This window comes from Lepidochelys kempii, chromosome 2 (assembly GCF_965140265.1).
Source record: "Lepidochelys kempii isolate rLepKem1 chromosome 2, rLepKem1.hap2, whole genome shotgun sequence".
In the NCBI taxonomy this organism is placed as follows: domain Eukaryota; kingdom Metazoa; phylum Chordata; order Testudines; family Cheloniidae; genus Lepidochelys; species Lepidochelys kempii.
Window position 1 is genome coordinate 155491844 of NC_133257.1, and position 13642 is coordinate 155505485.

General features: G+C 37.8%; 1 protein-coding gene across 5 annotated transcripts in view; it reads left to right on the forward strand.

The window, feature by feature from the left end:
- The window catches only part of LOC140907176 (uncharacterized), a 62003-nt gene extending 48643 nt beyond the window's left edge, over positions 1 to 13360 (forward strand). For all 5 annotated transcript variants that reach the window (XM_073332504.1, XM_073332506.1, XM_073332505.1 and 2 more), the window contains 6 exons: positions 807 to 852; positions 1529 to 1603; positions 7774 to 7881; positions 9545 to 9641; positions 10813 to 11238; positions 12120 to 13360. In XM_073332504.1, coding sequence (XP_073188605.1) covers positions 807 to 852; positions 1529 to 1603; positions 7774 to 7881; positions 9545 to 9641; positions 10813 to 11238; positions 12120 to 12199 — 832 coding nt within the window. In that variant the 3' untranslated portion in view covers positions 12200 to 13360. The remainder of the gene's footprint in view (positions 1 to 806; positions 853 to 1528; positions 1604 to 7773; positions 7882 to 9544; positions 9642 to 10812; positions 11239 to 12119) is intronic.
- The last annotated feature ends 282 nt before the right edge of the window (positions 13361 to 13642 follow it).

Sequence of the window (13642 nt, forward strand, 5' to 3'; positions counted from 1 at the left end):
TTTCATAACGAGGACAGGACATTTCTATTCCAGATCTTTTCTCCCACTAGCAAATATGTAAGTGATCTCTCAGATTGTATTCCAGTAACATGATTCATCAAATTATAAATTTGTCCCAAACCTTAACTATTGTTAGAGAAAATATGCTTGTGAAGGAAATGGGCCTTTAGTTCCTGCATCAGGTAGAGTTGATAATGGACAGTCTCGGTGAGCTGAAGTTTTTGCCACGTCGAATTACTCATATTCAAGTCATCTGTCTACTTCCTGACCTGGGATCATGTTGGCAGGATTCTGAGTTGGGTATCTGTCTTAACTTTGCAATTCCTAGCATATCATAACTTTAATAACAAGTTAGGAAATATGAAGTTCAGATAGATATTAAACTTCTGTCATTAGGGAAGGGAAGGACAGTAATGAGTCCCAAATGTTGTTTTGAATATCCTTTTTATTTTTCTCAGTTAGTGTCATGTTAGCATTCTTGCTGTACAAGACACAAAGATTAAGACAATCTCTTTCCAATTTAAAAGAAGCCAGAATGCACTGTCTTTTTCTATTATTTTATTTTATTAATTTTATTATGAATTCACAAATTGTGGGTGCCACACAAAGAGGGGTTTGAATGAGGAGAGCAGTAGATTTGTCAACTGTAATTACAAGAACATTCCATACCTATGGGACAAACAGTGTTAGATTGAAAGCAGGCTTTTGTATTCACTGCCTTCACAGTAATTTTATTGACTGATTACTCTTTTTCTGTAAATCAGTTAGTTGAACATTATATATGTGTATACTCTATATTTCAAAAGGTGTGATGACAGCAAACAATCAAAAGGTGAAGACAAGGAAATCCAGGTGAGTATTTGATCTATCAGAAGATTGTTCCAGTTAAAAATGATCCTTTATTTCCTTTTAAGTTTTTTCTTTGACTATGATGAATAAGAATGTTGCAGACCTGTATTCTGGCATATGCAATAGCAGCAAGTTACATTAAGACAGTAACTTTTATGGAGAAACATTTTATTTTTATATTTTGTAGTAGGGCTTACTATTTCCCCTATAATACATACAAACTTCTGTTGCAAACGTCTGCAATAGTAAAAATGCTCCAGTATGAATGTACACTATAACTTGAGTTAACAGAATGGTTTCATATTCGTTACCCGTGGGCTGTACATGGCCCAACCAAATATTTCATAAGGCCCAGGGCCTGCTTCAACACAATATGCTAACGGACAATTCATTAACGTTTTGTCATCACGTTTACATCATTTTAGTTTACACAAGTGTGTAAATAGACAATACTGTACATAGGTTGTTTGTATCTAAATACATATGACACAAGCTGAACTTAAAATATAAATCAATATAGGTGACTTTAAATCTTGTTAAAACATGTACAATCTGTTTTGCCCACACAAGGTTGTGCTTAGGTTTATGTGGCCCTCCTGTGTAATAGGGTTGGGCACCACTGACCTGAATCATACAAATAAGAAATCCTCAGGGTGTTTTTATCTCTATTGTTTTACAGGATAAAGAGAAAGATAATGATGATGAAATACAATCTGAAGAATTCACCAGCCATGAAGAACTATTAGGATATTTGGTAGGTGTTAAATTTATGTTGAGCCAAGTTTGATGGAAAATTTAATGAAATATTTAATGTAGCATGTAGTTAATTAAGACTGTAGTCAAAAAGTAGAAGATACATTGAATGTAAAACATAGGTAGTCTGTTAATTAAAAAAATACTACTTTTATGTATGATGATTCCACCTGGAACAAAAATTTGGATTGGGATTCTGATGGGAAGAAAATCTAAGAGAAAATATACTTCAGGCGTGCTGGCAGTTTCTCGGAGACCGTATCAAAGGCATAACAGCAAACTATCCCAAGGTGAAGGTAAGACAGGAAGAACAGTAAGAGGCCAGTATGGCTGCATGAGGCACTCTTTAATAGCCTAAAAATAAAAAAAGGATCCTATTAAAAAGTGAAAATGTGGACAGATTGTGAAAGATAAGTACAAAAGAATAGTACAGGCATATAGGGACAAAATCAAGAAGGCTAAGGCACAAAATGAGTTATATCTAGCAAGGGACATAGAAGGAAATAAGAAGAGGGTCCATAAATACATTAGGAGGAAGAGAGATGAAGGAAAGAATAGGTCCACTGCTTAGTGGGGAAGGAGAATGAATAATGGACAACATAAAGATGGCCAAGGTGTTTAATGCCTGCTATTTCGCTTCAGTCTTCACTGAAAAGACTAATCGTGACTTGATGATTAACACAATTAATATTAACAAGAGGGAAGGAACATAAGCCAGAATATGGAAAGACCAGGTTAAAAAAATTGAGATAAATTGGATGTATTCAAGTCAGCAAGGCTGTTGTATTAATTTAAATGGAATAAATGGGCCAAAAGAGTCAAAGATTAACATGACCCTGTCACTATCCAACAGCAAACAGTGTTAAACACAGTTTGGGGTTTGGTATACAGAGAACTCAGCCTGCTTAATACCATGGCAAACACACGAAAATGACAGAGGAAATTCAAATAAATGCAAAATAATGCACAATGGAAAACTTAATCCCAACTATACATACAAAATTATGGGGTCTAAATTAGCTGTTACAACTGAAGAAAAAGATCTTGGAGTCATTATGGATAGTTATCTGAAAACATCCACACAATGTGCAGCAGCAGTCAAAAAAGCAAACAGAATGTTGGGAATCATTAGGAAAGGGATAGATAATAAGACAAAAAATATATTGCCTCTATATAAATCCATGGTACACCCCATCTTGAATACTGTGTGCAGATGTGGTTGCCCCATCTCAAAAAAGATATATTGGAATTGGAAAAGGTTCAGAAAAGGACAACAAAATGACTAGGTGTATGGAACAGCTGCCATATGAGGAGAGATTAATAAGACTGGGATTTTTTAGCTTGGAAAAGAGACGACTAAGGTGGGGATATGATAGAGGTCTGTAAAATAATGACTGGTGTGGAGAAAGTAAATAAGGAAGTGTTATTTAATCCTTCTCATAATACAAGAACTAGGGGTCACAGATGAAATTAATAGGCAGTAAGTTTAAAACAAACAAAAGGAAGTATTTCTTCACACAACACACAGTCAACCTGTGGAACTCTTTGCCAGAGAATTTTGTGAAAGCCAAGACTATAACATTGTTAAAAAAATATATAGATACATTCATGGAGGATAGGTCCATCAATGGCTATTAGCCAGGATGGGCAGGGATGGTGTCCCTAGCCTCTGTTTGCCAGTAGCTGAGAATGGGCGACAGGGGATGGATCACTTGATGATTACCTGTTCTGTTCATTCCCTCTGGGGCACCTGGCATTGGCCACTGTCAGAAGACAGGATACTGGGCTAGATGGACCTTTGGTCTGACCCAGTGTGGCCATTCTTATTTTTTTAACAGTTTATTAAAGATGAAGAAAAAACCATTAAAGCATTTGAAATGTAAAATATTAAAGTTTTTGTTTTAAAAACATCCCTTATTTCCTTTCCCTTTAGCTGAAGAGAGTTTTTAGAAAGAGAACCCCTTTGTTTGACAGTTTTTTACATGGTATTAAAGGTGGCAGTAGCTGTTGAGATGGCTTGGAGCCGTTGTTGCTGAGGCCTGATCCTTTTTCCTAGAAGACAAAACAAGACAAACGCATACCAGAGGGGATAGAAGTGAACCGCAAAGATAGGAAATACAGCTTCTGTCTCTGATGTTGCCTCACGCTTGCAACCTTACTGCTGGAAAAACACGGACATGGCACATGGTCTTATTAGCCACTCCAAAATCTGCAAAAGTGTATCAGCATTGGGCTGTTAAAGAGGGAGCTAAAGTAATGCCCTCAGGTCACAGGCTCACAGCAGTGTTGTAATATATGCAGTCCTGGTTGGCAGAGCCAGATTCTTTTTGCGAATACAGACTAACACGGCTGTTACTCTGAAACCAGATTCTTTTATTAGACAGAAGATGAAAAGAGAAGGATAGGAAAGAGAATTAATAAGGTGGTAAAGAAGAAGGTCACGCTAGGGCAGGTGCGGGTGTGTGACAAAGTCACATCCCAGATGTTGTTTGGGATTTAACTAGAACCAGTGGAAATGACAGTGTCATCTGGGTCTCTCTTGGCTTGGTCTGGTCAGGATATTTCTCTGGATTAGGATAGTGATGGCACAGTGGTGTCATGCTGGATCTCAAGGTCCCAGGAGATGATGGGGCCTGGCAATCATGATGAAGTCACTCCTTCCCCCTCTTTCAGTCAGTCACTGTCTCAGTAGCCAGCTTTTCCACCAGTGTCTCTTCTTGAGGACCCCAAAAGGGAGTGATGGTCAGGATAGCCTTTCATCATCCCTTCATTATTTTGTTTACCAGTTTTGACTAGTTTTTCACACACCAGTTTTGGTTCACCAGTTTTTCAGTCCCACACTTTCTTGTTCACCAGGCATGATCTTAACACAATCCTTGAGTTATATCAGTAGTGCTTTTTGGAGTGGGGGGGGGGAGGGACTAATTCAGTCTCTGTCTCGCTTTTGTGTCTTTTCCCATCAACATTTGTTGGTAAAGGTTATTGTGACATTTTATGAATATTACTTATGAATAGTGGAGCTCACAATTAGGATAAATTTGTAGGCCCAATTATCACAGTAGACCTGATTAAATTAACTGTAGGATACTTACAAATCTAGCTAAAGCAATCACAGAACCATTAGCGATTATCTTTGAGAACTCATGGAGGATGGGTGAGATCCCAGAGGACTGGAGAAGGTCAAACGTAGTACCTGTCTTTTAAAAAGGGTAACAGAGAACCTGGGGAATTATAGACCAGTCAGCCTAACTTTGATACCTGGAAAGATATTGGAATAAATCATTAAAAATTAATATGTAAGCACCTAGAGGATAATAGGATGATAAATAGTCAATATGGATTTGTCAAAAATGGCTCATATCAAACTAACCTAATTTCCTTCTTGGTCAGGTTTACTGCCCTAATGGTTAGGAGGAAGCATGAAATGTGAGATTTCAATTTTTAGTAAAGCTTTTGACACAGTCCCCCACATGACGTTCTCATATGCAGACTAGGGAAGTATGGTCTAGATGAAATTAGTATAAAGTGGGTGCACAACTGGTTGAAAAGCTGTGCTCAGAGTAGTTATCAATGGTTCATTGTCAAGATGGGATGATATATCAAGTGGGGGTTCCTGCAGGAATCTGTCATTGATTTGGTGCTATTCAGTATTTTCATTAATTACTTGGATAATGGACTGAGAGTACACTTATAAAATATGCAGATGACACCAAGATGGGAGGGATTGCAAGCACTTCAGCAGACAGGAGTAGAATTCAAAATGATTTTGTTAAATTGTAGAATTAGTCTGAAATCAACAAGATGAAATTCAATAAAGATAAGTACAAAGTATTTCACTTAAGAAGGAAAAATCAAATGCACAAATACAAAATGGGGAACAACTGGCTAGACAGCAGTACTTCTGAAAAGGATTTTGAGATTATAGTGGATCACAAACTGAATATGAGTCAGGAATGTGATGCAGGTGAGAAAGAGGCAAATATAGTTTTGGGGTGTATTAACAGGAATATAATGGTATGTAAGATGCAGGAGGTAAATGTTCCACTCCATTTGGCACTGGTGAGGTTTCGGCTGGAGTACTGCATCCAGTTTAGGGCATCACAGTTTAGGAAAGATGTGGAGAGAGTCCAAATTGGAGAGAGTCCAAAGGCAAGCTATAAAACTAGGTATATTTTATCTTGAGAAAAGAAGACTGAGGGAGGGCCAAATAACAGTACTCAAATGTGTTAAGGGCTTAGCAGATATATGTGACTGCTGCTTTCCAACAGAGCCTGGCTACTTCCTGGTTCGGGACCCTTCCCCTTACCTAGTCAGAAGAAAGGAAATAGAGTCGAAAGGGGGTTGATGTCAGTTGTAGTCTTCTGCTTAGCAGATCCATCGCACATGGGATCAGTCCTGGAATTTGCCTCCTGCACAAGATTATGCAGAAAACTTCCTTTTCTCTGCCCAGTAGCAAGAGAGCAATGGAAAGTAGGGTGTTTTGTGCTCTGCTAGGGGAGCATTGATCTCAATACCTTATTATGCTGATCCATTCTTGTATCTGGCATCTGTATCTTGGTTTGAATTACACATTTTGGAATTGCTCTTGATGCCCACTAACCGTCTTCACTGGAATACTCTGCTGTTTAAATATGAGGCTCTAAATGTTTAGCTTCTTTCATTATAGAATTTCTGTTTTTCTCCAGTTCACCCACTGCTGTCTCTCCTTGCTTCCTTGTTGAACTTCAGCTTTCAGTTGCGATTTGTTCAGTCTCCTGTTCGTTAGCATCTGGGCTGAAGATGCACCCATCTCCATTGTTGAGTTTTAACACTTTCAGTGATTGAGTTGCTGTCCCTCTTTACTTGCTTTAGTTAAAATATAGTATGCTTATTGTTCAGGTAATCTATTTGGAGAAAATATGGACTGCATAAATTTTGAGTGATACTTTAGTTCAGTGGTTCTCAAACTGTGGGTCAGGATCCCAAAGTGGGTCGTGACCCCATTTTAATGGGGTTGCCAGGGCTGGCTTAGACTGGCTGGGTCCCGGGGCCAAAACCTGAGCCCCACGGCCCGGGGCTGAAGCCTGAGAGCTGCAGCCTTGGATGGCGGGGCTCAGGTTACAGGCCCCCTGCCTGGAGCTGAAGCCATTGGGCTTCTGCTTTGTTCCCCTGCCCAGAGTAGTGGGACTCGGGCTTTGGGCCCCCCCGACCCAGGGCGGCGGAGCTTGGGCAGACTCAGGCTTCAGTCCCCCCTCCTGGAGTCGTGTAATAATTTTGTTGTCGGAAGGGGGTCGTGGTACAATAACGTTTGAGAACCCCTGCTCTAGTTTTTTTAGAAGCAATGAAGAATACAGTGGCTTTCTGTTTTAGAAGAGCTTATATTTTAATGTGATTTATGATAACCTTAGTCATCACTGCCATAATTTCATTAGCTCAAAAAAAAATCCACTGGTGTTAGTAATCTATTATCAGCTTCCCTTTACTAAATATTTATTTTGCATGTTTGTTATTAGCTGCTGTTTTGTTTATAGGATTCTCTTTGAAAAATAGTGATGCAAACTCAAACAGAACAAATACTGTTTGTTTTTAAAAGTAATCTCAATTGTCCATTGATAAATTATTTGGTGTATTGGTTGCTTTGTGATTACATAGATATTGAGATACTGGCTTTGACTTGTAAAACCTTGAGTGTCTTGGGACCTGCCTCTCTCTGCATGCAATATTGTCTCAGTTGTGATCAGTAAAGGTGGTCAAGCTGGAATCTTCTCACTTTAGGAGAAGATACTGATCGGGCAGTTTTGTGGGGGCCCCTAACTTTGGAATTCATGTCCGCCTCTGAAAATAGACTGAATTTGTTAACCTTTGGGGCTTGCTTCAAGGCTCTTTTATACACTCAGGCTCTTAAGGAAAGCAGCTGAGGCTTAAATTCACTTTGGGTTTTTTTTGCTATTTGGGGAATGATAAAGCTGCTGAATTTGTTGATTCTTGTATGAATATTACTATGAGAAAATTATATAAGCGTGTAACTCCAATTGGTACTCTTAAAGGTGTTTCTATATAAACTGAAATAAAATTTGATGTTACAAGCAAAGCAGTAAGTAATCTAATCGCTCATCTATGCCATAGATGAAAAGTTAGATTGTCTCCTTCGTCTTTTAAAATGTGTTTTGATTTTTCACCTTTTTTTTCCAGCAAAGCTTTGAGATACTGAGTGAAGATGATGCATCCTTTATCTTAAAGGTTACACAAACCCTTACGAATGCATTGGTGGAATATCGGCAACAGGTTGCACCAACAAATGTAATTTTGTATATTTTAGTAAATGATTGAATCTGTCTTGACTTCTGTGACCTATAAAGAGTACAGATCAGGTATTCATACTGGAACAGAATGGACATGGGTGCAACCTCCAAGTTTTGGCCATCGAGATTTTGAAAGATTTATAGTGAAGATAGTATGAGAAAATCATAGCTTTTCCTGTACAGTTGTAACATTTTTTTGCTTCCCTTTGATTGCCGACTAGAAGTGCATGAAATATTCTAATAAAAGTTATGACAATTTGCCTGATTTAGGGGCCATTTTAAAAAAAGTATTTGAAATCTTGTTCTACTTTTTCTTCACTATATCTTATTGAAAGTTTGAAATCCATTTTGGCTTAAAAGTTCATACCTTTGAGTGATACCGTTTTTGGTGCCTAAAAGCCACGTGGGCTGGAGGATTAAGCAAAGAGCTTGAAGCTAGAACATCCTAAATCCTGCTTCTGTCTTTTCCAGTGATTGGCCTTATTAGTGTGTTCTCATATACACACTATTAAGACCCAGTCCTGCAAACATTTAATTATGTGCATAACATTATTCATGTGAGTAGTTCCACTGACTTCTGTAGGACTATTTGCATGAGAACACTTCAATCTCTTTGATCACTCAATTACAGACCTAAAAGTGGCAATTCTTCAACAAAAAAACTTCAAAAACAGACTCCAGTGAGCGACTGCTGAATTGGAATTAATTTGCAAACTGGATACAATTAACTTAGGCTTGAATAAAGACTGGGAGTGGATGGGTCATTACACAAAGTAAAACTATTTCCCCATGTTTATTCCCCCTCCCCCTTCCTCAGATGTTCTTATCAACTGCTGGAAATGGCCCACCTTGATTATCACTACAAAAGGTTTCTTTCTCCCCCTCCCGCCTCCCCGCTCTCCTGCTGGTAATAGCTCACCTTACCTAATCACTCTTGTTACAGTGTGTATGGTAACACCCATTGTTTCATGTTCTCTGTGTATATAAATCTCCCCACACTGTATTTCCCACTGAATGCATCTGATGAAGTGAGCTGTAGCCCATGAAAGCTTATGCTCTGATAAATTTGTGAGTCTCTAAGGTGCCACAAGTCCTCCTTTTCTTTTTGCATGAGTAAAGTTACACATGTAATTAAGTATTTGCAGGATTGGGTGTAGGTCAGTAAATATATAATTATCCTAATTTTCTTGTCTGTGTCAAAAGCAGGAATAAAACTCTGATCTTTTGGGCCTCCATCCTGTGCCTAATACATTGCTCCAAGGTACCCTGCCTCAGGGTACTTTGGAAAATTGGGAATCACAAATTTCCAATAGTATATAAAGCTTTTGCTTTCATGACTGGTGGTTTATGGAGATATGGGCTCTTTAGTGTGGTTTTTTTGGCTAGCACATTGTGCCTTTTTGTCACTGGAGTGGGACTTAATGATAGCAAATGTTCTTTCCCTAAAAATTTTACTTGCTACTAACTCTAGCATAACAAGTTTTTTAGATGTACGTTTTTGGAAACTCTTATTTATTTAACCCATCAGTCTGGAGGTTTTTTTGGTGAAGATACTGTTCCTGTTTCTTCTCTCCTGAAGTGTTCTACTGACCTAATTTTAAGAGTTGATTGTTTAAAAAACTTGAAAGAAGTTATGCATGTAATTTTCTTTAAACTTTTAGGACTCTTTAGATTCTGAACCAAACCAAGAAAAAACAATTGAACATTCCACAGAACAATCTGAAGCGACTTCGGTGGATATTAGTGACTCTAACACTGGTAAAGCTTTAAGAATTTAAGACTCCATTTCTTTAAATATATTTTAACCCTAACATTGAGTTGTGTGAAAACTTCTAGTATTTTTTTTTCTGCTTCACTGAAGCAGAGTTTCAAAATGATCAAGTTCAAGTAGTTTACATTAATGGGGTTCTCTTTCTCCAGAGATATAGGAAGGTATATCAACCAATCAGAAAATAAAGGCTATTCACACACTAAATTTAAATGTAGAAATATATGGGACTTTTAAAATTCATGGCTCATTAGATTGTCCCACTGGAAATGAATGGGAGAGTTCTTTGTTTCCTGCAAGCACATGCTAGTCTTTAAATGGACAACAAATATGCAGTTTGAACATTTGCAACTTAAAATGTTCTAGCTCTTGTTGAATTGATAGAGGCTAATTATTTTAAAAAATTAATGTGCTCAGAAAAGTCTTTATTCCCAAAGAAAGAATGCAAGTTCTGAAGTCTTAAAACTTGAATTGAAGTAGGAGAAAAGTATGTTTTAAAAAGATTATCTCCAGCATCTAAATGTGCTGGTCTGGAGAGAGGGAAATGTGATTGCACTTCCAGGAGGACTTGATGAGGCTGGGTCATTGCATGGAAGCAAACAAGTCCATGATTTTGGTGCCTTGTTCCTGAGTTAAGAGGGTTCATAGTCAGTCTTTTTTTTCCTTCCTCCTCCTCTCCCCCTTGAAGAGGAATAGACTAGACTCAGGTCCAGTCCACTCATGGAAATTGCAGAGTTAACTAAATTGATTTCTTAGCCAGCTTAGTTAAATGAGTGCAACTCCCCTTTATCCAGCAGCTGAACACTTTACAGCTTCTTAGCCTCCGTGGTTCTGCTCCTGATATATCAGTACAAGAAACTTGCGTCTTTCTACCGAAGGAGTTCATTCTTGGGACTAACAGGTTCTGTTTTTGTCATACCATCTGGTTTGATGGGGAACACACTCCCATGCCAGTAAATAAAAATATCTAGAAATTCCAGTGCACCTCCTTTCGCTGTAACGTTTTGATAAGGTGACAATATTTCCTAAGAAGCATAGCATCTTAAAATTTCAATTAACATGCCATTAGTGAAACTTGGAATTACCTGCAGTATATGAAGTTTTGGAACTATGTTCTTTTTTTTGTATACATAGTGGAAGTAACTTTTTTTTTCCTTGCAGGGTTTTCAGCAAATTATGTGTCAGACAGGAGGCAGCATCCTGCCCAACAACCTTATAACAACACCGCAACAAAGTCTAATGTTAGTGGAACATTCATGAAAAACGATTCACAATCCGTGAACTTTTCAAAAAACAATGCTACAAATTGGAAACGTGGGACTTTTCAATCCACATTTAGAAGATTAAGTAATGAATTAGAGTCTGCTGCTGAAGAGCAATATCCCTCCTCTTCTCAAAACATGTTTAATAGGAAGTTTTCATCTGCTACTGAGAGAGATGCACCCCAAAACTCTTTAACTGACTCTTTGAGAACATCATATGAAAACGATGTCACTACTGAATTTTTCAATAGTGTAAGAAATATGGATGCTGCTGAGGTTACGGCTACTCTACAGAAAATAGCAGCCACAAATCCAGCCTTCAGAGGTAATCTACTTGCATATGTATAACTTAATTTTGTTTGTAGTAATTTTTTTTAAATGATATCGTCAAAGTGGAGCAGAGCTGTACAGATAAAGTGTATTTTGTGGATTTATAAGGACAGAAGTTGTTGTCCTCTTTTAGTTCTTAATATTTTCAACTTGCCACTTTGTCAGGACCCACACTCTTTCTTAGGGGTGAATGTCAAAATGCTTGTTCTCCTCTGAAGATGTCATATGTATCTTAATTTTTATTGCCTTTCGGTATTTTCCTGTAAGCTCCTAGTAACGTTAACAAGTTTTTCCTATCATGAAGATTCAATTGACTAAAATCAAGCATGCCTTCTTTTAATAATAATAATAAATAATAAAAAAGTGAATCTAGGACTTGTATGGTAGTTAGTATGATGATGTCTTTAGGGTTTGAGATTTATGGCATGTAAGAAGCCTTTGCTTGTACAATTCTTAGGAAGATGTGTACTCGTACTCAGTAATATTCTCAGTAAACAGCTCTTAATCAGGAGACAAGTATTTTCATCTCTCACTATAAGCTCCTAAGAGTCCCAGCTTCTGAACTCTCCCATATCTCTATATCCAACTCGTCTGCTACCCTCCCCTGACAAGCAGCTTATCCTCATTTCTAAGCCTCAAACACACAATTTCTATGTCCACCTGAAAATTTGGTAGCATTCTGATCATTAAGACTCCTGAGATAATTCTAATAAAATATGTATACATTTGTTTCATTTAGTATGAAATCTTCCAAAACTCATGAAAATGTCCAGATGTTTCATTAGTACATTTATGTATGTTTGTTTTAAAATAATCATTATTAGAAGAACTTTATCAGCAAATCACTCATCTTCTCTTCTCCCTTTTTTATTAAAGGTATTGACATTCCAAATGTGATAAGGATCTTGACTGAAAGTGGGACTCTTAGAGCACCAAACAGCAACAGTGTGCAGTGATATGGGAAAACAAGAAATGAAATTAATATCGGAATGTGTAAACTGAAAATTTGTCACTTGTATGCAATTAATTTCAGTCTGTACAGTGTTACTTGTTATAACTCCAGAGTACTAGTTTGATTTTGCAGATTTGCGTGTTATATTTATTTCTCCCAATAGCTGGAATTTCTGTATTTGTGGAAAGAGACTATAATGTTGATTTAAAAAAATATTTTTCCTTTGTTAAAGATTATCACTTTTTAAAATTACCCAAAAAATGGTTTAGCAATATCTTGGCTCGAAAGCTTTTGGGTTTTACATAGTGGAGGGCTAATCTTTTTTCTTAATTCTTCATAAAAATAACTAAAGAAAGGAATTGCATGGGTAGAGTAGAATATACAGGCTTGAACCTTCTAGGTCATTAGTTCAAATTTGACTCAAGATTATCTGTACCCGAAAGATACTTCCTTTTGCAGCTATTCTTTGGCCACTGGACCTGATCCAAAGCCCCCTTTAGTCAAGAGAGAGACTCCATTGATTTATGTGGGCTTTGGATCAGGCCCCATCGTGTGAGATAAGATTATAATGTCAGTCTGGTTCCTGGTTGAGATGTCCAAATTGCATGAAACCCATCAGTGTTGGAAACTTAATTGGAAGACTCCGCAAACAGGTCAGAGATTGATATGTGTCTCCAAATGATCTAGTCAGGTCATGGTTGAGATACAGTGCAGTGATTTTGTTTGCTCAGTGAGAAACGTAACCCAGTGGTTATCTCTGCCTGCTGTGTCCTGCATAATATCTATGAAGCAAAGGGAGAATAGTTGCCACTGGGGTGGAGGGCGGAGATGGAACGGCTGTCTACCGAGTTTGAACAGTCAGACACAAGCGCTGTTAGAAGAGCTCTACACAGATCCATGCAGCTCAGGGAGGCTTTGAAAAGAGCACTTTAACAGTGAGCCACAGTAGTGTGTTGTGGTGTACTGAGCTCTAGCTGGCTCTGTAGTTTGGGGGCTTGTTTGGAATTTTTATGGTGCTTGCTGTACATTTATGATTATTACACTGTTTGCCACTGATCCTATGAGTTGTGTCACAGTAGTTGTTATTGTATAAGTGCTTTCACTAATGCCAGGCATTCTGCAGCACAGATTGGGATCTAATAAAGATGAATTATTTTCCAAACAATCGAGATTAATTGACTAACAAAAACACTTCAAAAAATGTGTGTGCAAGCTAAAAGAAAATCCATACATTTAAGCTTTTAATATTAACAGAGTTTAAAGAAGGGAAAGGAACATTCATGTCTATTTTAGTTACACATACATCAACCATGGTTTTCACAGGTTTGTGCATAAGAAGCTGTGATTGTCCTTAATGTCCCCAAGGGTGGAGAAGTAGGGTTAGGGATGTGGCCCCTGATGCCAAGTGGAGTGTTGGCTTGGAAAGTGTAGAGAGGTGTTATACTGG